Raw genomic sequence first — 23,435 nt, forward strand, 5'->3', positions numbered from 1 at the left:
TTTCTTCGCTCCATGCGCCTTTCATCTCTTTCTATTTCTAAAGAAAACAGACTGAAGAAAGAAAGTGCAGAGACTGCAATAAATACCCAAAAAGGCCAAAAAAAAGAGAAGGATATATATGTAAATAAAATTGTACGGACGTATATAGATATATATTAATACTTATAACAAAAATGATAATCTGTTGATAATGTTTTGTTATCACATTGAAATTCCAAAGAAATCCAATTGGAGAAGAGCTTTACGACAAAATAAAAATCATTACTTTAAATAATTAATATTATTATATTCGGCTTTGTTTGGAGTTGTGTCTGGTATCTTCTTGGGTTTATTGCGGAAAAGATCAACATTTTCTTCTCTGAAGAATTTTCAACACTGCCACTTGACACTGTAAGTTCTCTCCCTCTCTCTCTCCTTTCTTTTCTTTTCTTTTTTCATGGGTTCTCTTTGTTCGGGAGAATGAAGAACAAAAAGTTCTTCACTTTTTTTCCCATACTTTTCATATATCTTTTCTTTGTCTTTGGGATTTCATGTCATTGGTGAATTATGGTATTCTTTTCTGTGTTTAATATGTGGGCTTTCGTTGATGTCAAGCCTCTTTTTTTATTGTGGGTGTTGGTTTCTGGGTTTAGAATGGGAGGAAGGGTTCAAATTTTACTGACTCCGGTTGTGATTTTAGCGTTAAATTCTTGGATTTTCTTTGTTTTTCCTACATTTTACTTGCAACCAAATATAGATGAAAGCTTCATTTTTTTTTGTTTTTTGAATTTGGGAAATGGAATTATTTCACTTTGATCCCTTTTTTTTTTTCAATCTTGTTTTTCACTTTGCATAATGTCACTATCATTTTCTTTTGATACTATTATATTCTGCTTGAACCATATTTGCAAATATACGTGCCAAGTAGAGACAATTATTTGGTGGTGGGTTTTGGCTTTGTGTTTTATGATATTGTATTTTAGGGCTTAATTGTTCTAAATATCAAATAGAATTTTCACTAAATGGTCTCAGCTTGTGGCCAAAGATTCTTATTTGTGAATAAGTTCTGAAATTCTTGTAATGGTCATGACCCTTTTTCTTGCTTGGGATTAACCCTTTTATTGTCTATAATTCAGGTTCTAGTGGTCAGAAGGAAACAGGTGTTACTTCTGTTCCAAAATGCTGACAAGCTGGAGGTGTTGGTTCTGAATACTGCCTGGATATTGCTTCTTGGTGAATAGAATTTAGATCTTTCTCTGTCAAGGTGCCTGGGGAGGCTCAGCAGGATATCTGGGTATGGTGACTTCAAGCCGTATTAGTTCACTTTGGTGAATTTGTTGAGCTGTTGTGGTCTTATTTCAAGGAAAATGGTGCCGTCTGGGCCACCAACTCCTATTGGTGGTGCTCAATCTGTTTCTCCAGCACTTATGCGATCGAATTCTGCCATTTTGGGGTCTCAAGGTGGTTCAATGCCTCAGCAAGCAACATTTTCTTCACTTGTTTCACCAAGGGCACAGTATAACATGAATTTGCTAGGAAGCACTGCAAACATTTCATCACTTCTCAATCAGACTTTTGGCAATGGGGGTTTGAACTCTGGCCTATCTGGTGTGAGTGGTTTCCAACGGGGAGGCTTTGATGCCGCAGCTGACTCTGATGCGCTTACTGCTGTAGCAAATGAGATTGGTTTTAATATACCTCCTTCTTTCACACCATCAAATGTTGCAAACTCTGGGTCATCAGCCCAACTTCAGAATCAACAAATTTCAAACTCTTCTGGAAACCCTGCACTGTTAGATCAACAGCAATCTCAAGTTCAGCAATTTGAGCCACAAAAGTTTCAGCATAATCAGCAGCCAATGCAACAGTTCCCTCTTTCTCACAGCCAATCACAGCATCAACAGCAGCAGTTTCAATCAATCCGAGGAGGGTTAGGGGGCCCTGGTGCAGTCAAGTTGGAGCCTCAGACTATGAATGATCAGGTTGGTCCCCAGCAACAGTTGCAGTCATTCCGAAATCATGGACCAGTGAAGCTAGAGCCTCAACAGAACCAAATTGGAAGAGGCATAGCACCTGTGAAATTGGAGCGTCAACAGTCTGATCAAGCAATGCTTTTGCAGCAGCAGCAGCAACAGCAGCAGCAGCAGTTCCTTCAGTTGTCCAGGCAGTCTTCTCAAGCTGCTATTGCGCAGATGAATCTTTTGCAACAACAGCGTTTATTGCAGATGCAACAACAGCAACAACTGTTGAAATCACTTCCTCAGCAAAGGCCTCAACTACAGACTCAATTTCAGCAGCAGAACTTGCCTATTAGATCTGCTGTTAGACCAGTTTATGAACCAGGAACTTGCGCTCGGCGTTTGACCCAGTACATATATCAGCAACAGCAACAGCGCAGACCTAATGTAAGATGAATTCTCTTGTGGAATGATTCGTTCTTCTGGTGATTGCCGTTTTACTTGGTAATAACACTTATTCTCAATGCAGGATAACAATATTGAATTCTGGCGGAAATTTGTTGCGGAGTTTTTTGCTCCTAATGCAAAGAAAAGGTGGTGTGTTTCGTTGTATGGAAATAGTCGCCAAACTAATGGTGTTTTTCCTCAGGTATGTTGTTTAAAGATATTAATTGACTTACACTTTACTGTCAATAGAGAGAGGAAAAGCTGGTGTTTTAGAAAGAGAGAGGAATAGTGGTTGGCATGGAGTATCCTTGGTGCACTCCCTTCCTGGATTTTAAATTCGCTAAATGATGAAAGTGTGAAATGTCAATAATGAGGTGTAGCAGATAATTACCTTTTCCATGCAGTTAGACTCTCAAAAAAGAAAAAAGGGAAAATACTGTCAGATAAGGTGCTGTAGTTTCTGTTGTACCGCTGGCCTCATTCAAGGATAAGTATGAAGAATCTAGTTCCCCTTGTGAGATACATAGGTGTGAGACAAAAGATATATCATTTAAAAGGACAAATATAATCTCAAGTGGGCAGTCATCAAAAGTAACTATGGAAGTGGTAGTTGGTTTTGGGGATATGATAATAATTTTCTCCATAGATGTTAAGTAAGATTTATGTGCTTGGAGAAAACAGATTTCTATTGTTATAAAGGAAAACTTTGGTTTTAGCAATAGAATGAGAATTTAGTACTATGTTGTCGGTTGACAGGGGAGCATGTAGACTTGGCAATTTTGGAAATAATCCGTTAACACGACACAAGAACGACATGAGTTTAGCGGGTTTGACTTTTGGGTCATAGTGTTTTGTGTGTTAATCATAGTGACATTTTAAGATATGACCATTTAGTGTCTTAAACGGGTAAACCTATTTAATCCAGTTAATTAATCGGGTTACCATGTTGACCCATATAACCTACTTATGAACCCATTTAATATAATTATTTAAAGGACTGTTCAAATCTTGTTAAAATGATTTTAAATAATTAATTTTAGGAACCTTGATAATTATTATGTTGTTATAGTTACTTTATGATTATTATTTTTAAATTTTAATAATGGTGTTATATGTTTTAGTAATAAAAAATTTTAATTTAAACAGGTTATTTCATTAAAATCAAATTTGAACATGTTACTTGATGTTAATTGTGTTTAAAAGGTTGTCAATTGTGTTGTGTCATATAAAATTTAACTCAGCGTGTTTAATAAACGTGTTAGTCATGTCATATGGTGTCATGTAACATATCCAATAAATATATCTGTGTACGTGTTTATGCCTATGATGCATTTAATTAATCGTATCATGTTTGATTTACCCATATAACTACTAATATGATTAAGACGCATGAATACGAATTGCCAGGTCTAGAAGCATGCTAGGATCTTGTTTGCCTATCTATTTATGTCATTGGAGAATGCTTCACAAAGCTTAAGATTTTGCTGTTTGGTCATTGTGAGGAAATATTAGAAATTTAATTGCAGTATTTGCAGGACTTATGGCACTGTGAAATATGCAACCGCAAGCCTGGTCGTGGTTTTGGTATGTTATTTCTTTCACCACATTTTATGGTTATTTAAAGACTTACTTTTGGGGCTGACTATATCTTGTCATATTAAGCTCGGAGCTGATATATCTTTTCATAAAAGTGTTCTGTATTCTATTTAAATGGTCCTGCTTCTTGGCTAATGTTTTATCGAGTTCTGCATCTATGAGCATTGGAAAAATATAGGGACTACTATGGATTCAATCTTTTTATTTTACTGTCATTTGGCATACATTAAGTGACAAAGCTCTAATCTCTTGCTTTAGCATTAAGACATTGTATCTGAATGCAATCCTTTGAACATATACAGGATACATTTGATGCCTGCTTTAACCGGGCTTTCTTTGCATGATAGAAAGAAATATTTAGACATTTAACCAAAAGAAGTGGTGCATGCTACCTTTCTTAGGAATTGTCTCTTTGGACATGCATCGTAGTTTAGGTACATAGGGTTCATTTACGGCAACACTGACAAGTTGGGTCTTCAATCACTACTTTTATCGTCTGAGTCTTAAGTATCATAGACATTAGGCTGTTGCCCTATCTGTTTACTCTCAGGTGGATTGATAAATTCCTTTTACTTAGTCTTCACTTGAAATGCCATAAAGCTATATTATATATATGAATCAGGCATAGGTGATACTATTTTGCTTCTTAACTATTCTATCCCATTGTATTAAAGTTTTAGGAATGGAAACGGAAGGGGTAGAATGGTGAAACTATTGAAAATAAGATGATTGGTGATTTTAAGGGAATAAATCTATTTTCTTTGGACTCCATGTAGTTAGTTCCAATATAATGACGAAAACTATAGTTGAATGTATAAGTTTTATTCTTCCATGGTGCACAAGTGTATCACTATTTAATGAGTGGTTTGGCTTTCAAACCAAATGACTGGTTCATGGAAAAGGAAACAAAGATATGCCTTAAAAGCTAAACAGCTGAAAATCTAAGTGGAATTTTGTTCATCTTCTGTGAGAGAGTTAAGAATATGACCTTGTATCTATGTGGGAAAAAGTTCTATTATTTCTTGTCCCACATTGCACAAATTACACATGTGAAAAGCATCCCCTCATTGTTGCAATGGAATTTGATGTAAATGTCAAAACTTTGCTTTTGAAACACTTTCTTTGTCCTCTCAGAGACAACTGTTGAGGTTCTGCCCAGGCTATTTAAAATCAAATATGACAGTGGCACTTTGGAGGAGCTTCTTTATGTTGATATGCCACGTGAATATCATAATGCGAATGGTCAAATTGTCCTTGACTATGCAAAAGCAATACAAGAGAGTGTCTTTGAGCATCTTCGTGTAGTACGGGATGGTCAACTTCGTATTGTGTTCTCTCCAGATCTAAAGGTTTGAAGATGCTAAATTCTATGTGTTAACAGAGGTGATAACTTTTGGCACTTCTAATGGGTTGACATTCTGTTTATCTTATCATTCTGTGTTCATGCTATCTAGATTTGCTCTTGGGAGTTTTGTGCACGACGTCACGAGGAGCTTATTCCTCGAAGGTTGATCATACCTCAGGTATATACACTGATGTTTTATATGTCTGATGTTGATTTATGTGCTTAAGTAGCAGTCTTGCGACATCCTCTCATGGAGCCGCGATGAGTGTAAATCAACTTGACTTTGTTAAGCGTCATTGTAATGCTGGTTCACTAAAAAATCTTTCATTGTTGAGTTAGTTCCTTTCATCTTCTCTCTAAAAGAACATAGATAAGCCTACTTTGTTTTTTTTTTTTTTGGAAATGGTGGAAACAGGGAGTAGTAGAAGGTGAAGGAAAAAGTTAAAGATCCCCCTCCCCCCTGGTCCTCCCATTTCCCCACCCTGAGCCTTGAAAAGGAAAAATCTCTGTTTTTTCTTTGGGGTGGGGTGGGGTGGGGTGGGGGGCGTGATTTTTTTTCCCTGCCTTTTGTGTTTGCTCTGACTTATCTTCTCTGGTGGAGGTGTTAAGGGTGGTAAAATGGTGTTTGATGAACTGAAAAACACCCTTTCATGGATTCAATGAAGCCTTTATCCCAGTACAAGTTGGGGAAGAGCTTCATTTTCATGGACTTTGGTTATTGATTAAAGTTGTTCCCAGGTAAGTCAACTTGGAGCTGCTGCACAGAAGTATCAAGCATCGGCACAGAATGCATCATCCAACTTATCTGCAGTGGACTTACAGAATAACTGTAATATGTGAGTTTTCTATTCTTAGTAAATCATTCTAATAGTTAATGAATTATGTTCTCCATGTGGTCTGTGTGAGATGTGAGTTATTTATTCATAACTTGAAGAAGGTGTCATCCATGGAATCAAAACACATTGGATGAAAAGGAGAAGTGCTACGCAGATGCCTGCCAAATTTGAAAGGAAAGTCATAAAAGCATAAGGCCATACTATGCTCTACAGTGTTGATATCGGTAGGGTGGTTAGAAGACGAAACATCCGTAAGATGGGTGTAAATGAAACGGAGATGTTGAAATGTCATTTAAGAAAAGCTAGACTAAGAAATGAAAATATTCCTAAGAACATATAGCTTGCATGAAATGAGGATGAGTTAAGAGAAGGATAACTTAAATGGTTTACTCATGTGCAATATAGATGTAGGGTTGCTCCCTTACTCTCATAGGCAAGAGTGATTTGATTCAATTAGGTCTGAAGTGGAGGCAGGTAGGGAACTGATGAGAAGGGACTTGATTGATGTCTTTGGAACCTTTAAAGGATATAACTTCAGATCAAGTGGGTGAAGAAATGAATTCATGTATCTGATCCTGAACTTTTTGGAATTAAAACTCAGTTGTGTTGTGTAGATGATAGTCAGAACATGTTTTAAATAATGCGCCTATATGTTACTTAATGGCAGGTACAAGGGTGTACTTGGATATCTAACTGAATGTGATGTAGAAGTGTTGTTCTTGCAAAAAACGCTATTCCATCTTTTCCTGATTCACATATTCCACGCACCATTTGTACATATGTATAGTAGTCACTTATCACATATTTCACTTGTCACTTTTGTCAATAATACAAGTCATTCTTGCAGGTTTGTTGCATCTGCTCGTCAATTAGCAAAAGCCTTGGATGTTCCTTTAGTTAATGATTTAGGATATACAAAGAGATATGTCCGGTGCCTTCAGGTATTATAGGTGTCAACTTTGTTTTCTGTTGTTCTGAAGTACAGCATTTCTTTATGGCTTCTCTTTGTGCTCAAGTAACATTGCCAATTTTGTTAATCTCAAATCATAACTTTTTTTATTTGGTAAAACCAGTCACATGGCATGATATGGCTTTAACATGAGAAAAATTACAAATGCACCAAAACATGTTGTTACTTGTTATTTTTCTTTCTTTTTTCTTCATATTTTTTAATAACTTCTTTTATGTCTACAAATATTGGGATCTTCCCTCTTCCTTTTTTCTTCTGTAATTGCTCTTTTTATTTAGCTATTCTTTTTATCATGCAAATTCAACAATTGAACAATATCTAATAATTGAATGATTGAATGTTACTTGCTACTAAATCAAGCCTTAATTTCTCTTTTTGTCCAATATTAGAGTCATCTAACTAGATTTTACCATATTTAGAAATTGAGTGGTTTGAGATTTATGGGGTTAGCAATTTATACTTGTTTGTACGAAATTCTATAGGATGAGATGAAATTTTCCACAATAAAACCACAGGGACTGATCTAAATTTGTAACATAAAAAAACCATGTCATAATTTTTATTGTTAGAGTTGCACACGTTAGCACTGCTAATTGGTGCCCTTTGTGGCACATAAGTAGCAGTATGAGTAAATAGAGATATGCTTTTTACAAATTAATGTTAAGGAAATAATCTCAAGATTTCATGAAATTATAGGGACTAAATTCATAATGGGACTAAATACGTCCTTAAAATCATTTTATTTTTATTTTTTGTATTTTGGTGGCACCTGTCAGGAATAGGGAGATAAATGCTGTACTGATTGAAAAATTAATTGGTAAATAGATGAGCCTTATCATAATAGTGGGGTTTAAGCTTGATTAGATTGTAGGTCTTTCGATCAATGAAAATGATTAGTGGGCAAAACTCCTTTATATGATTAACATTAATATATTATTTTTTAAATCCTTTTCATATTATCCAACATTTCTTCTTCATCTACAAATATGCCTTCTCCCAATGGTGTTTTGTCTACTCTCATATCATCTTACATGAAGCACAAATTCAAAGCTATTGGCTAGACAAATGATATTACCAGCTTAGCTTAAGAGGAATTATAAGCTTATATGTGATCTAACTGGTGGTTTCCTGTTTGTTCTGGTTAACCAATTGCAGATATCAGAGGTTGTTAATAGTATGAAGGATTTGATCGATTATAGCCGAGAGACAGGAATGGGACCCATGGGTATTCTCATTAAATTCTGCTCTTCCAATTTACAGTCGTTATTCGTGTTCACTGATTTATTAAGAAGCATTCCTGTTGATCAATTGTGTTATGCCTATGCCTTCTGGCCTGTCTGAACCCTAATAATTAGGTAGAGCACTAGGCCCTTGTTGCAGAAAGAAACCTGGAACAAATTGACTCAGATTGTCATACCCTTGCAAGAATCCAGAGAAACCTTAGTTGATGGAGGCACCAAATTGTCCCCACCAGATTGCAAGTTCAAAATGATGAACTGTGGGTGGCTCATTGAAAACTCTTATCCTCTGAAGTATTTCACAATCCAGTTTACTCGTCAGGTCATGCTTCAGGATCAGTTTAAGAACAGTCCTGTTTACCACCCTATACTTCCAAGTGTAGCCATTTTCTGTTGTTCTATGTAATTGTGCTGAATTTATCCAGCAAAGCTTAAATTGAGTGATAAAACCATCAGTTTGGGAACCTTTATGTGCCCAAGCTAATCTGGGATAATATGTCACCAGAGGTCAGCTAACTTGACTAGATTTTGTAACTGGATCAATATTAGCTATTTTTGTGGAAATAAAACTGGATGCAGTTTTAACCAGTTTTAACCAAGCGATTCAACTGGCTTTTGAGGGTCGTTTGGATGGGCATCATATGCCATTTAGGAGGATTACTTTGTCCTGTTTAATACGGACTGAACTTGAGGCCCTTAGTAATACTAGTGTTGCGCTAGCTTCTTTTGTTTTGTTTTAGTTTGAATGTTGAAGAAGATTCTTGAGATGTATGATTTGGACAAATTCATGATCTTGGCCCAAGTATATGCATAATCATCTCTTATAATATGTTAATAAGTCAAAATTATTATGGAAGCCTTGAAATGTCACAAGTAGCAATGTCATTGATCTGTCTCTTGTCTCTTTTAAATGGTTGTAGTTTTCACTTTCCCTTAAGGTGTTGGTTAGTAATATTTTTGATTTATGTTCAGAAAGTCTGGCCAAGTTCCCACGAAGGAGTGCTCCATCATCTGCACAGCATAATTCAGCTCAGCAGCCTGAGGAGCAGCAGCAAATTACTGGAGACAATGCAAATAATGATCCTCATTCAATACAATCAAGTGTTCTGCAGCCTTCTACAAGCAATGGTGTTGCCCGTATAAACAACTCCCAGGGTGCAACATCCACTTCTACATCTGCTACCACCATTGTTGGGGTTCTTCATCAGAATTCCATGAATTCTAGGATTGAGAACCAGATGAACAATCCAAACAGTCCCTATGCTGGAACCCCAGTTCAGATCCCATCTGCAGGGTCCTCTACTACTTTGCCACCTGCTCAACCAAATCCCTCTTCACCCTTCTCATCTCCGACGCCGTCCTCTTCTAATCTCCCTCAAAGTTCTAATACATTGGCTCCTTCAATTACTGCAAACCATGTTAATTCAGCAAATTCATCTGCACAAATTCCACCGCAGCAGTCATCTCAGTCAAGTGAGGTTGACCCAAATGAATCCCAGAGCTCTGTTGAAAAAATCATTCCAGAAATAATGATTCCATCACAGTTCAGTGAAGCAGGTAACATGGTCAGTGTTGGCTCTGTAAGGAATAACTTGAAGAACGATAATGGGCCTCCCCAGGTTAGTGGTAGCTGCTTGATGGGGAATGGGTTCATTAATAACGGTTCAGGCATTGGGGGTGGAGGATTCGGCAACTTGAGTGGTGGTATGCGTCTTTCTCCAAACCCAACTGCTATGAGATCTGCCATGGGGAATAACTCCATGAATTTCAGTGGAAGGGTGAGCATGCCATTGATGCCTCAAGATGCTGTGAGCCATCATCAGCAACAAGAATTAGCTAACCGATTACTTAATGGGCTTGGAGCAGTAAATGGCTTTAATAATCTTCAATTTGATTGGAAATCCCCTTAAAACTGGCTTTGTTGATTACTCTTTATGAATTTGCTGAGGTTTGTGGGTGGTAATACAGAGTGCTTGTGCGATGCATCCTGGTTTGACTTTTGAGTTTGGAGTGGTGATGCATAGTTAGGAGGATTTCTTCAACCTGGTACTGATTATAGGGAAGGATATGATTACATTTAACTCAGCCGTGGCAGTTGAATAGTTAATTGTTCAAATCTTCTTTGATTCCCCTCCCCGCTTCTGTCTTAAGAGTGTGGTTGTAGGGTTCCCTGTCGATGTCCGTGTAATGTATATGGTTCTCATGTTATACCGTATCTTCTTTCTGTATAACAGGTGCCAAAAGGGAACTCTGGCTTGAGGCTTTCTTAAGTATAGCTTCCCAACATTGTTCTCTTTTTGATGAAATTTTGTATACATATATTGAATATATGCAGCCAAGACGAAGAAAAAAAAAAACAGTAGTAATGCAGTTATATGTAATGGATAAATTCTGAACAGCTTGTTTGAATGATGTTGGAAACAATTACTCGCCCTTGTTTGGAATGTGGTGTAAAGGCTCAAATTTGCCGTTCCTACTGTTCCAGGAAGAGGACTTTCAGGCTTCTAACACAGATTTAGTTCATTGCTTTGCTTATATTGTACATAATGGACAGTAAAGGAAACCTCGGAGCATGTATCTGAATAACAACGGGGACCTCATATGCGTTATTTTGGCTCATCACTTGTGTTTCCGCTACACTTACAAACCACTGCTTTCCCTCTGTACCCAGCTCCTACATCCTCCCTTGTTTTTTTCGATAAATCGTCATTCTGCATTTGTTGTTTCACGCTTGCTTCTTGCCACCGGCCAGAATACGTTGGATTTGAAGCCCTCGGCTGAAAGCTTGGTTGAACAGCAGCCTAGTCTGGAATTCTGAGACGAAGGGGAACCAGGCCAAGATGGCTACTGGGGCAAAGATGAATACCCCCATCATGTATTCATACCCTCTTGCTAGAGCCTTGACAGAACCCCACATTCCGATGCCCTTCACCACTGGCTGGCATGCTTGTGATATCTGATCATTTTTATCAAAAGAAAGCACTTAGTTATGAGTGAAATATACTTAATTACCACTATGACTATGAGATACGGGGTTATTGTACATGGGATGGATACTTATCAGAATAAATGTAAAGAGAGATTTCAGTTTCTCCTAGTACTGAATTTGGTTGGTGAGAGAAATGCACATGTCAATATCCTTTCCAAATCATGCATGCCCATAATTTCATATTTAGGTTCCCAAATTCAGAAAATCGGTCGCAAATAGAATGGCCCAAAGGATGGAAAAATGGCTCAAACTTCATGACAAAGATAATTATGTAGAATGCATAAGCAGACACTTTCAAAAGTAAAGCTTCTGGCAGTTGGCTCACTCACAAAATTAGAGTAGTCAGATTCGCTTATGCAATGTAGACGGTGTTAAAAATAAAAAGGTGGAATTTCTACAAAGACAAAAGTGCTTCTCACAATGAGCCAAGTACCTGCAGTAGAGCCCACCCTGTCGGCATAAAGGCTAGTAGGCTCTGAAAGATATCTCCAACTGTGAGATCAAGGAAATAAAACAGCATAGCAATAATTACTACAGACCCGACAAACAGGAGTAGCTTAAGAAGTCTGAACATCAGCTGGAAATCTGCACTGAACTTCTTTCTACCCATGGACACAATCTGCAGATTAAAAGTGCGTCAGTGTTTAGAGCTAATAACAGAAATCAGAATATTCTCATTTTGAATGATTACATGGAGTTTGAGCCTCACCTTTAAAACAACCATCACCGCAACAATGACCAGCCAGGACAGACCGTAAACCTGAAAGCATAATAGCAAAATAAATACTCTTGGTATTGCAAATTAACAATCCCAAGCTCAAGATCTTTCAATATGTAGCCAGGGTACAGAATTCGACTTGTATAAACGTTTTATTTGCCGAATGACATAAGAACAGACTGTTATGTGCTGCCATAGCATGCATCCTTTGGCATATACCGATATGCATCCTTAAGGAAGCACTAAGATGTAAAATCTTAGATCTATTTCTTTAATCCTTTTTTCTGAAAGATTTAATGATAAATTAATCAAAGAGAACATAGTAAAGGCCACAGTAAAAAAATGGTTTTTAACCTTGAAAGTTTAGATTACCGTCTTCCTTTAATGCTAGAGATGACAAGTTAAACAGTGATACAAGCAGAAGATGTTAAGAGGCTCATATACTAATACTCACCATGATGCTCTGCCGTATTCCTTGTCTGCTATTCTTGGTCATGTTTAGATGATACACAATTCCATACTGGTAAAGGAAGAAGCGCAGAGCAAGAACAATCTCCACCAAACGTCCCATAAACCCAGTGTGCTGCAGGTGTTGCTGTTCTTCATCCCACCAAGATTCCCAGCTCTTATTTGAGGGAACTCCAATACCACCTCTGCTGCTAATCCACTTTGCCCAATCTTCCCAATCTTCTACTATCTTTTGCCATTCAAATCCTGATGGGTTCAAAAGGAAAGGAGCAAACAGCCAGGAGACAACTAAAAACCACATTGAAAATGAGAGGAGAGCATAAGCTGTAGAATCTCTTGCCACAGAACCATATATCCTGTAACATATAAGCAATACCATAATCTCCAGCCCTTTTACAAAGTGGCTCCTTGAGTATAGTCGATAGTTCTCTGCAAATTTCTCATGCCGAACAACAAAACCACGCCCTGTTGCTCTGTATTTTGCCCCGCCATGCAGGATAGTGCGCCCAAAATAATGGACCCTTGTTCCAAGGGAGAAAGTGAAGAACACAGATGCCAACTGAAGCTGCATAATTATTATGTCACCTAATGCAGTTCTAAATCCTCTCTCTAATCCAATCTCCATGACCATGGGCAAGGCTGTCAAAAGGCCTAATTGAACAACAGACTGTGAAGCCATGGCTGCCTTTAGGGGATCATCTCCCTTTGCTGAAGCAAACTTAACTATTGACTGCTCCAAACCACTTAATGACAAATAAAGTCTTCCATACAAGAAAAGATAGACTGTAAAGACAACCAACTGCATAATAACAGGAAGGGGTTCACATTAGGTTAAAAGAGCTAAGGTAAGAGAGCCAAAAGAATCAAAACTACTAATTAATAAACTTTCGAATTAATCTGCATCTCTCATTGCTGGCCCACTCCACAGGTTTAATGTTTTCATGATGAAATGGCACTTATAAAGTTCACATTCGAATTACTTGAAAATCTACTCTGCTTCTATGTTCAAGGTCTCCATCCAAGTATAACCTTGAAAATGTGAAAGAAATTAATTTTCCACAGGCATTTTGGAATAAAAAAAGGGCTGAAAGTACAAGCAGGCCAGGTATATAGAAAAATATAGCAACAGAACAAAAGAATATTTTCAGGTTCCCATGAATCATATACTTGAAAGGAAAGACAAAAGAGAGCTCTTGATGAATAGAAAACCCTGCATCTAATGCAAAGACAAATGTGAACAGTGTGTGCATAGTTATTTAATGAGTAATAACCCAAGGGAAAAGAGTTTTTTTAACCTTCTCCCATTGAATCCATTCACATACAAACATAATAGAGGTTATTTTTTCTCCTGTTTTAGCTGGATTTCTTAAGAATGACTTAATTCCAATGACTACATTCAGATTTAGTCACTCAGAAAACAGGGCATTAATAATAGTGATTTTCCTTTTGGGTTTTTTTTTTTTCCCTTTTGGAGCAGTGGGTTTAAGGAGACAAACTTCTGGCTTTTTGCAGGAGCTGGGGTAGAAATCCACCCTAAGGTGGGCAGGTGAATCATCAGGGAACTATGTTATTTGAACTTAAAAGTGAGTGTCAAATATGAATATGTGTCTGACATGGGTATGTTCAATTTTTTCTAAGTTTTTCCTTATATTGGATCTCCATACATAAGTCCGTTGGGTATTTGCCGGACACAGTACTTCAAGGAAAATGAAGAGTCAGAGCAACATATCAGGGAAAGCCCCAGGTTCAATTTTTCTTTACTTTGTGCATAGTAGTTTTTCAATTATAGCTTCAATCTTGCAAGGAAAACGAATTACCATTGAGCTGACATAAAATCCCACTGTTGTAAAATAGCACGACAACATGCGGAAAAAGTCAAAGCGATGGCCTAATCTGTAGATGTCCCTGCTAAGTGTCTGTTCCCCATTACCACAAGCCACTTTTGCTTCAAAAAGTGATATTTGGTTGAGCCCAACATCCCGACCTTTCCCAACTTGAATATACTCATGATGAGTAATGTTCCCTCGTCTTAGGGTCGAGTTGAAACCTGTGAAGGTACAATAAGTATCAAGAAAAATAATAATATGAATTCACTTAGGAGTAGGTGGTTTAAAATCATTACCAGCAAAGATGTCCTCGCTCAAATTGATGCCACGAGAACCCTTGCTGATGCCTCCACGGGTTATGTGGAAGATTCTATCAAACACATCTGGATGACCATAATGGAAACGAACCCTAAAACCCACCAAAAACATTTTGAGATATATGATCGTCATACCCTGGAACCAACATGGAAAACACTTGCATTCCAACATGAGAGAAAAACTTAATATAGCTGATTATTGGTTGTCCTAATGTTTGCTGTCTAACAAAGAAAGTAACAACACAGAAAGAAAATAAGGTCGGAATAAAGGGCTGGCTGGGGGGAATTAGAAATATCAGCAGTGTAATGAAACATAATATAGCGAATTTCTGATATGAGGATAAGCTAGCATTAAGCACCGTAAAGCAATTTTCAACATAGCATTAGGGTATTACCTCTCACAAATGGAAAACGCACTGCAATTCATTTGTCATAAAGTATTCTCTCAGAAATATAATTTAACAAATTGATATTGCTTTTTCTTATGAAATAATTGCCTGATACAGTTATCTGATGAAAGAAGTAAACTTTAAGAGATCAAAACATACTTCAATGGTCGTGCAAGAACTCTTTGACCAATGGTGACAAAGCTCGTTTCTTGATTGGACATGAACCAAGCCAAAGAAGATACACTGCATAATAGATTACAAAGCATAAAATAAAACCACCAGATTTTGACATAAGTAAAACCTTAACAGCTATTGACAAGAGGAAGCAAACAAACAAACAAGCAAATATAATAAAGTTCATTCAACCTTCCAGTAAAGATATGCTCACGAACTCCTAAAATTGTAGGCGGTCGTACTCCATGATCCTCATTAAATTCTTCCAAAAGATTACGCATTTTGAATGCTTCTTCCAAGTAATTGTCCTAGAAAAAGTTGTAGTAATATATCATCAGATCTACTGCAAAAATCTTTAATATTTCAATAATTAAAAACTTTTATTGCCTACCTGATTCATATCAATGGTCTGAAGAGCTTCTCCACGAGTAAAAACTATAGCGTGATTCTGATTTTCAGGCTTTCCTTCTCCTAGCTTTGCATTCCCAGGCAATTTTATTCGATAAATTTCCTTCAGAGAAGATAAAAAGTAGTCAGCAATTATTGCACTTAATTGCAAAACAAGCTACTGGTTTGCAGTTTATAAGGATTGTTACCTGGTCAAGATTATCAACACCTTTAACCAGTACAGAATAGTAAACTTTCAGAGCTCTTCCACCTTGCCTTTCTTCAACTTCGTCAATATATGCCACACGAAGAGAGGGATTACTGTATAAGAAGAACCAGGAGTTAGCAAGGGAACAGTTCAAGATGTCAAAACAAAAAGACCTAAAGATATTACCAGCCAAGGAACCTACTTAACCATCAAATTCAGGATGTCAGTTGCATGACGATCTCCACTCCGTTTCTGATTTCCATAGTTTTGACAGGTAGCAACATAAGTAAATTTCAGGTCAGCCACTGCCTCCAACTGAGCATATAGGGATCTCTGACTTTTCTTATCTTCGTCAGATGGAGTTAAGATGGCTTTGTAGCCTTCTAAAATCTCTGCACAGGCAAGAAGAAAAAGCTGCTATAATTTCCTCAAAGCCACAACTACACTAGATTAAGCATATAGAAATATTTTTTGCAGAGACTGACAACAACATTTGAGGAAAGAACATAAATAGAAAAAAAAAAAAAAGCAATTATGCATGGACTTAAGGTATGTAGACGCTAAAACATTCACAAATGTTATTCTTCATTGAATCAACCAGTAAAATGCAGTTTGCCTTAGCAATAAATTACTAACATGCTAAATAAATTATTGTCCATTATACTTTCTTGAAAGTTAAACTGGAAAACACCAAGTGGTTCCTTAAGTACAACCCACTCATAATACTCTCAACTGATTTAGTAGTATTTATAGAATTTGTAAGCATTTAACTTCTTGTTTCCTTGTTTTTCTCTTTACCTTTTTTAATATAACTTTATATGCTTAGTTATACATGGCTAAAATAAAGGAGAAAACGTCTTTCAATTTAATATTTTGCAGATATTCAATCCTGTCTTTATGTCTACATACTATAGCATAAGAAGCATAAGATAAAAAAGAAAATACTTAATCCATGAAAACATGATTTAGGTATATTTATAAACAATTTCTATTAATTTTAATTTAAAATTTAAAATGAAATAAAATGTAAGGTTCGTGAAGCTGGAGAAGAAGACACAAAAAGTATTCCAAACAAAAGATACAAGTCTAGCATCTATCTATCCCATTAGTCAACAAACTTATACCCTGTCCTAAATTATCCATTTTTTTTCACTCAGAATTCATCTATCACAAGTTGCCTTTGCCCATTCATCACCATTCTAATTTTTTTTTAAAAGATCCATTACAATGGAACAAAGCAAGCTACACCATATTTACAAGTTGCTTATGATTAAATAGCTAGTTTCTGTAATGATGAAGCTCAAATCAGGAAGTATGGAATGCCAGATCTGGATCCTATTAGGGAGGCTTTGATATTGATTGCTTGACTACAAATTGCCATATCCTTCACTTCCCTAATCTCATTTTATTATCAACTTGCATAGAAGGTGGACTGCCAGAAAAGAAGAACCTCTGACATTTAAAGTCTAAAGAAAATTGTTTAAACATTGCAGAGAAATTTTATACGTGTACCTTCTTCAGTAGCCATGTCAAGAAAAGCCTGAACCTTCAAAGCTCGTCTGTAATACATCATCCCTCTAACTGCAGTGCCAACAATTATAATGGAGAGAGATATACAAATAGATGAATTAAAGGGAGAAAATAACGAATAAAGCACCTGTCCTGCACAGAGTTAAACAAATAGATGAATTAAAGGAAGAAAATAATGCATAAAGTACCTGTCCTGCACAGAGTTTGTCCTCTTAAGGAGACCCAGTGGCGAAGCTGCAAAATATTTTCGTCATTTTCCCAAATCTCAGTCTCCTTACAGTTGAGTCGCTCCAAAAAGTTGTTCCACTCATCTAAACAGAGTCAGTAACAACAATTGGTTAAAACAAAATGGGAACCTCAATAGATTTTAGTATGGAAGTTCACAATATCACAAACCTGGATAGATCCTCTGCAAGTAGAATATGATTGATACACCATCCTCATTTTCCAGTTCAAGTTCAGTTGTAGAATAGACAGTCTCTTCACTATAGTATGGAGTCAGGACACTGACAATGGCAGGAAGGTGACTTCAATTATGAAAAGCTAAAGTCTTCAGCATACAAATGCTGAGACACAAAATCAGACATCTATTTTCAACAGGCAAAACATCAGGATTGCATTGGCATATTTATGTGCTACAGAACTAATATGTCAAGAAAGTAAATAGACTTTCAAAAGGAATAAAATCATACAAAAGTACCTACACCTAGAATGACAGAGAAGGATGGTGTATCCCAAAATCAATTTCTGCAAAGGACCACGCAACTAGAACATATATTCAATGACTATGTTAAGGAAACACAAAATACCTGAATGAGAGCATGTTACGAACTTGAGGTGCACGTGGCATATCCATAAACAATGAATTTGCAAAGAATGCAATCCTTCTACGTGCCTCGAGGTTTGTTGGTATATCAGTGGCAGATTCTTTGACTGTCAGAAGCATATGAAGACGTCTTATCTAAAACAACCAAAATTTCAAAACATGGGATTAAGTTGTTACAAAATGTAAACGGTTCCAAGCTAATTTAAGTTTTTTGAACCATAATTTGTGTTTCAACTAATTCAATTATTTTATTTTATCATCATATGTACCTGTTCTTCCCAATGTGCTGTAAGCACAGGAGGGAACACTATGGCAGGTTTTTCATCAGTACCAGCAAAAAGTTGCCTTCCAGATTCCTTGTTACTATGTCCAAGTTCTACTAATTCACTGTAAAATATTACACACCAAGGCACTTAAGCTTTAATAGAAAATGCAACCTCGTGCCCCAACATGCAAAACAGTTTCTTCCATATAGAAGAGTAAACAGAGTTCACTAACCGTATCTCATTCACCATCATATCACGTGTAACTACTTCTAACATATCTTGAAGCAACAAAACCACAGCATCCTGTTTGGGTGGATCACCATCTTTCTGCAGTACAATAAAAAGTACTTACTACAAATGTGTAAAAGCAAAATGAAGATATAAATTTTTATTGCTTTTCATATCAACTGACCAAGATCCCAACAAGCTCCACGAATTTCTTGCAAAGGACAGGTAAAGAAGCCATTCTGAAATTTGCAAGAAGAGTATTCTTCGAAATGTTACTCTCAATTTCTTTGATGATAATCCCAATGGTCCTGTAACATTATAACTGCAGTCAGAAATACTAGCACTGAAGCCCCAATAAAAAAAATTCACCATGCTGCCCCGAAAATATTGCGGTTTCGGAAATAAACACCAAAAAATCATATGATATTTTTGTAAAACATAACTTGACCCTTCAACCTAATATGATTCAAGAATCATAAAGAAACCTTGACACAGGCAATTCAGCAACTAAAGCACATAATTGCATTGGAGATAAAAAAATGAGTAAAAATGATGATATAGTACATAGGTACAACAAAGTTAACTCTGCTGTAAAGGATAACAGCTAATCTAGTAATCGCAGAGTGGTTCCTTAGTAGACTCATGCTAACCTCAATTTTCAAATTAAACTTCTTAGATATATATATATATATATATATATATATATATATATATATATATATATATAGAGAGAGAGAGAGAGAGAGAGAGAGAGAGAGAGAGAGGAAGGATTGAGTTACAATGATGTAAAACGAATTAAGTTTTACACCCTTCTAAAACGTTATGTACAATTAATAGTTTAACAAAACAATAGTTAGATTTAACAACCCACTTGTACCTATCATGCACATAAAGTTTCAAGTTATTTCAATATCTACCACATGGATCAAGAATACTGTCTTTTTTCACAACATATTTAACAGTTAAAATTTATTGTTATCAAACAAATAGTTAGACAATCTCAATTAACTCAAAATTCGGTATGACTTACGCAAACAGAACATGAAATTTAACAGGTGGATTAACAAAATATAAATCATACAAAACAATATGAAAGGGTGTAAAACTAAATTAGTTTTACATGGGTTCAAGAGGATTCCCCCTGATATCTACAAGGAAGAGAGAAAAAAAAAACATGAGAGCAGGAGTGTTACTATGTAAAGAACAAATAATCAGCTATTACGTAAAATCCCAGGCTTCGAGGAGAGCACTACTGTGGATTTGAAGGATTGAAAATGCCCTGATATCTATCATAAAGAAAACCTTAAACTAAAATCAATAAAGAATAACAACCTTTTCTCATTTTCACCAACCACCAGAGTATTTACGACAATTTTGAAAGACTCGTAGCATTCAATCACAGCACATTTCATGTATTCATCAGCACATATACGCTTCCAAAGGTCAGAGTCCCTCGAGCGGAACTGAACTGCCATATCCAATGCAATTGGGATCTGCAGAGGAAGTAGAGTCAACAAAATATAAAGCAGCTAAACCAAACAGGAATCCTTAAGGGACCTTACAGACCTTGCTTGCCAGCAAAAAAGGTGGCCACTGAATTATTTTCAGGCTAGGATCTGATGTATAAGGAACTAGTAACAGATCCATCTCCCTGATTTAAAGAAATACCCAGTTTAGTTTTAACTGCTTGTAGAGTAAAAGATAATATACTGAACATGAGGAAAACATCTCTTCGGAAGGAAAACTTTCCTGTCACTAATTAGATCTTCTTCACGAAAGCTACAAATCACTTCATTCCATAACTGAGCAAATTTCGCAGCTTCACTTCTTCTGCTTGCTGTTACCTGTGGAGATATACGATACAATCATTAGGGCATATATTTGATTCTACTCACTCATATCATCAGATAACAAAATAATGATTTAAGACACATGAGTTTTACCTCAGCAAATCGCTTTGATAAAGAGAATCCCCTCTTCTGTGATTTATCAGAAGGCACCAAACATGTGTTAAATGCACCAGGCAAGGACTGAAAGCGTGACCTTAGCATTCCCAAAGTTCTTATCTGAAGAAAAGATGAGAGTAAGAAGCGACAACCCATGACTTTTTGTGCGTGTGTTACCAAGTTCAAGAACATTAACAAGCCAGTTCATAAGCAACTTGCATGGCCGAAAGAAAATATAAACTGGTAATTATTTTGAGTTATCTCCATGCTTCCCAAATTCTATTACAACTTGAAAAAATATTTATATGGAAAGCGAAACCAAATAACCTATATGAGATAATTCAAATCCAGATTTGAGTTTCTCATAACACTGGTTCAACACAATCTATTGAAAGAAAGCTAAAATGTAATTTCCCAAAAGAAAAAAACAGATAATTTATCCCAAGCACTGCTGCAGGATGCCTAAGTAATCTAGCTGTGGTCAGTATCAGACTAATTGAAAATATTGAACAAATGTAAAGGCAAAATAAACAAATAAGACAACTGATGCCCAACAAGTTATGGATAGTGCATGAGTGTAGATCAAGAAAGAAGACGAGGAAAAAAGAGTTCTTCAATAACGAATAAAATGAATTCCAAAGGATTACCTCTCCAAGGCGATCAAAAGCCCCACTAACACCACCACATATGGTTGAGAAAATAGCATACCATATTTGAGTGTCCATAAAATAAATCTGCAATAAATTTCAAAAAGTTACATGACACATTCACCAAATATGTTTATAATGAACTGATCAAAAGAATAAATGAGGAACTAAGTAATATTGATGTACACACCAATATTACTGGTGCCCAGAGTGTAAGAACAGCTCCATAGTTGTGTTCAGCTGTAATTACAAGATAACCTTTAACAAAATATAAAAAATAAATCAGAAAACATTAAATCACAAAGGGGGAGAAAAAGAAACAGGTACCATTAGGGAAAAATTCATGCCATGCATATTTAACATGACGAATGCTCATTATATCTTTTGTCGGCTTCACCAATGGTTTTATCTGGAGGAAAAGTGCAGAAGGGGTTAAAACAGATGCAAATTACTGCACTGTCTAATTTGATTGGCAAAATTAAAGCTAAAACTAAGTTCACCTGGACAAAATAGCTGAACGCAAACTTGGCACACAAAAGTAATATCCAAAAAAGAGTATACCTGAAAGAGGAATAGTCAAACATGAAGAAGCTTTCAACCAACTGAAAAATGAAATATATAAAAGGAAAGTGTTGCTCTTTGACAGAAGGTGTATTTATTTTTAAAACTCACTTTATAAGCGCAAACTGACTTTCATGCATTCCCCTCCCAACATAAATTCTTGGCTGCACACAAGGACATTCATTCAAGAGGTGAAACAAACAGTCGATAATAGCTTCGTGATATCAATATTTTGATATCTTCATATCCCAGGAAATAGCAAGAGAGAGAGAGAGAGAGAGTAAGTTTAAACTTATAACAGGAAGATGAATGACCAAAAGTTGTTAAGACAATTAAGAAATTCTATATTAATAACATGAGGTTCTGTGAGACTAGAAATATTGATTAAGACCAGCTTTCTCAAAGATTCGTCATTCTAGATTCTATGACATACACTGAACTTAAGGTAGAAGTTCAATTCAAATGCATTTCTCAACATATAGGTCTTTCTGCTAATTCATTCATGATTATTTAGCATAGCGCAAACTATGCAAACTCGCAATGAGGAAATCTGTTTAAATTCTCAAATCATGCTTCTCCTTGGATATGTGACATCTAAATCTGATATCTGACAGGCAATGAGTTTGCTGTAAAACTCTGCTAAACTGGAAACAATTCAGTAACGGTTATGAGAAACATTATTGACATTATCATTTACTTTCAGGCGGACTGAATACAAAATCAAGACGAAGGGTTAAGGGATGCAAAGTCATAGCTGACTACAACTTTTGGTCAAATGCGAATGCTTCCTAGTAGTCTCAAAACAATAATTGTCACTGTTCTGGAAACAAAAAAGAACCAGGCTGATGGCTGCCCAGCGCGTTCACTGGTCAGAAGTCCAGTACAACTATATCCTTGAGCTGAGCATGGTCAAAAGCGATATGACCACGGTGCCTAACATTTCTAACTGCCAGGGGCTGAACTATTATAAATCCTTAACACCTTTTACTGATTAGATGGGTAGGGATTTCAGAACACCAGATACTTACATAGCCAAAACAAAAAAAATACATCCAACCACATCAACAATAAGACAACTGAATAGAAAATGATATGGAACAAGAAAGACTATGGTAGAGATAATAAAAGAATGTAAAAGTAAACTACAAGAAAAAGGAACCTATTAAGTACCTGTGACCACCATAACAGTAACCTAATAATGTGCCAGTCTGAGTTTTCAATCCAACGCCGGAGCATTGGGAAAATGAACAGAGCAGCTGCCAGTAAATTTGGAAGCAAGTATAGCGCCACAGCCAAGAGATATAGAGGAGAAATGCCCTTTACTTGACGAAGAAGTGATAGCACATCTTTAAGTTTATCAGGGGCAAAAGAGAGTGCACGCATATAGAATAGTGGAAGAATGATGGCCCACGCAAGACTAACAATTATCTTGAGAAAGTTTCGCAGTACATCAGTGAACTTCCACCTATGATATCCAGGGAAATTGAGAAAAAGGTCCAAAACACCTGAAACAAAGAAAAAACCAAGAGAGAAAATGAGAAGACAATATAAACTTTCATCTAGTTACACACCTGGGGTTTTTTTTT

General features: G+C 36.4%; 2 protein-coding genes across 2 annotated transcripts in view; one reads left to right on the forward strand and one right to left on the reverse strand.

The window, feature by feature from the left end:
• On the forward strand, nt 1–10,758 carry LOC110429319 (transcriptional corepressor SEUSS-like). The gene is made up of 10 exons (XM_021445291.2): nt 1–390; nt 1,116–2,384; nt 2,467–2,586; nt 3,920–3,968; nt 5,115–5,329; nt 5,435–5,503; nt 6,064–6,161; nt 7,009–7,102; nt 8,287–8,356; nt 9,342–10,758. Exons 2-10 carry the CDS (start codon nt 1,347–1,349, stop codon nt 10,277–10,279), a joined length of 2,691 nt encoding a protein of 896 aa, XP_021300966.1. The 5' UTR covers nt 1–390; nt 1,116–1,346; the 3' UTR covers nt 10,280–10,758.
• A 167-nt stretch (nt 10,759–10,925) lies between these two features.
• The window catches only part of CALS5 (callose synthase 5), an 18,881-nt gene continuing 6,371 nt past the window's right edge, over nt 10,926–23,435 (reverse strand). The window contains exons 16-43 of the mRNA XM_089782331.1: nt 23,020–23,354; nt 21,961–22,013; nt 21,789–21,849; nt 21,616–21,697; nt 21,479–21,528; nt 21,289–21,375; nt 20,639–20,761; nt 20,444–20,539; nt 20,262–20,345; nt 20,028–20,188; nt 18,880–19,003; nt 18,700–18,794; nt 18,471–18,588; nt 18,185–18,336; nt 17,772–17,881; nt 17,564–17,686; nt 17,358–17,426; nt 16,048–16,237; nt 15,847–15,958; nt 15,642–15,761; nt 15,443–15,558; nt 15,236–15,319; nt 14,667–14,779; nt 14,362–14,591; nt 12,531–13,343; nt 12,068–12,118; nt 11,792–11,977; nt 10,926–11,325 (exon numbers count right to left, since the gene is read on the reverse strand). Coding sequence (XP_089638457.1) covers nt 11,095–11,325; nt 11,792–11,977; nt 12,068–12,118; nt 12,531–13,343; nt 14,362–14,591; nt 14,667–14,779; nt 15,236–15,319; nt 15,443–15,558; nt 15,642–15,761; nt 15,847–15,958; nt 16,048–16,237; nt 17,358–17,426; nt 17,564–17,686; nt 17,772–17,881; nt 18,185–18,336; nt 18,471–18,588; nt 18,700–18,794; nt 18,880–19,003; nt 20,028–20,188; nt 20,262–20,345; nt 20,444–20,539; nt 20,639–20,761; nt 21,289–21,375; nt 21,479–21,528; nt 21,616–21,697; nt 21,789–21,849; nt 21,961–22,013; nt 23,020–23,354 — 4,169 coding nt within the window. The 3' untranslated portion in view covers nt 10,926–11,094. The remainder of the gene's footprint in view (nt 11,326–11,791; nt 11,978–12,067; nt 12,119–12,530; nt 13,344–14,361; nt 14,592–14,666; nt 14,780–15,235; nt 15,320–15,442; nt 15,559–15,641; nt 15,762–15,846; nt 15,959–16,047; nt 16,238–17,357; nt 17,427–17,563; nt 17,687–17,771; nt 17,882–18,184; nt 18,337–18,470; nt 18,589–18,699; nt 18,795–18,879; nt 19,004–20,027; nt 20,189–20,261; nt 20,346–20,443; nt 20,540–20,638; nt 20,762–21,288; nt 21,376–21,478; nt 21,529–21,615; nt 21,698–21,788; nt 21,850–21,960; nt 22,014–23,019; nt 23,355–23,435) is intronic.

The sequence above is a fragment of the Theobroma umbraticum genome, unplaced genomic scaffold (assembly GCF_002168275.2).
Source record: "Theobroma umbraticum cultivar Fairchild unplaced genomic scaffold, ASM216827v3 scaffold_44.0, whole genome shotgun sequence".
Lineage (NCBI taxonomy): Eukaryota > Viridiplantae > Streptophyta > Magnoliopsida > Malvales > Malvaceae > Theobroma > Theobroma umbraticum.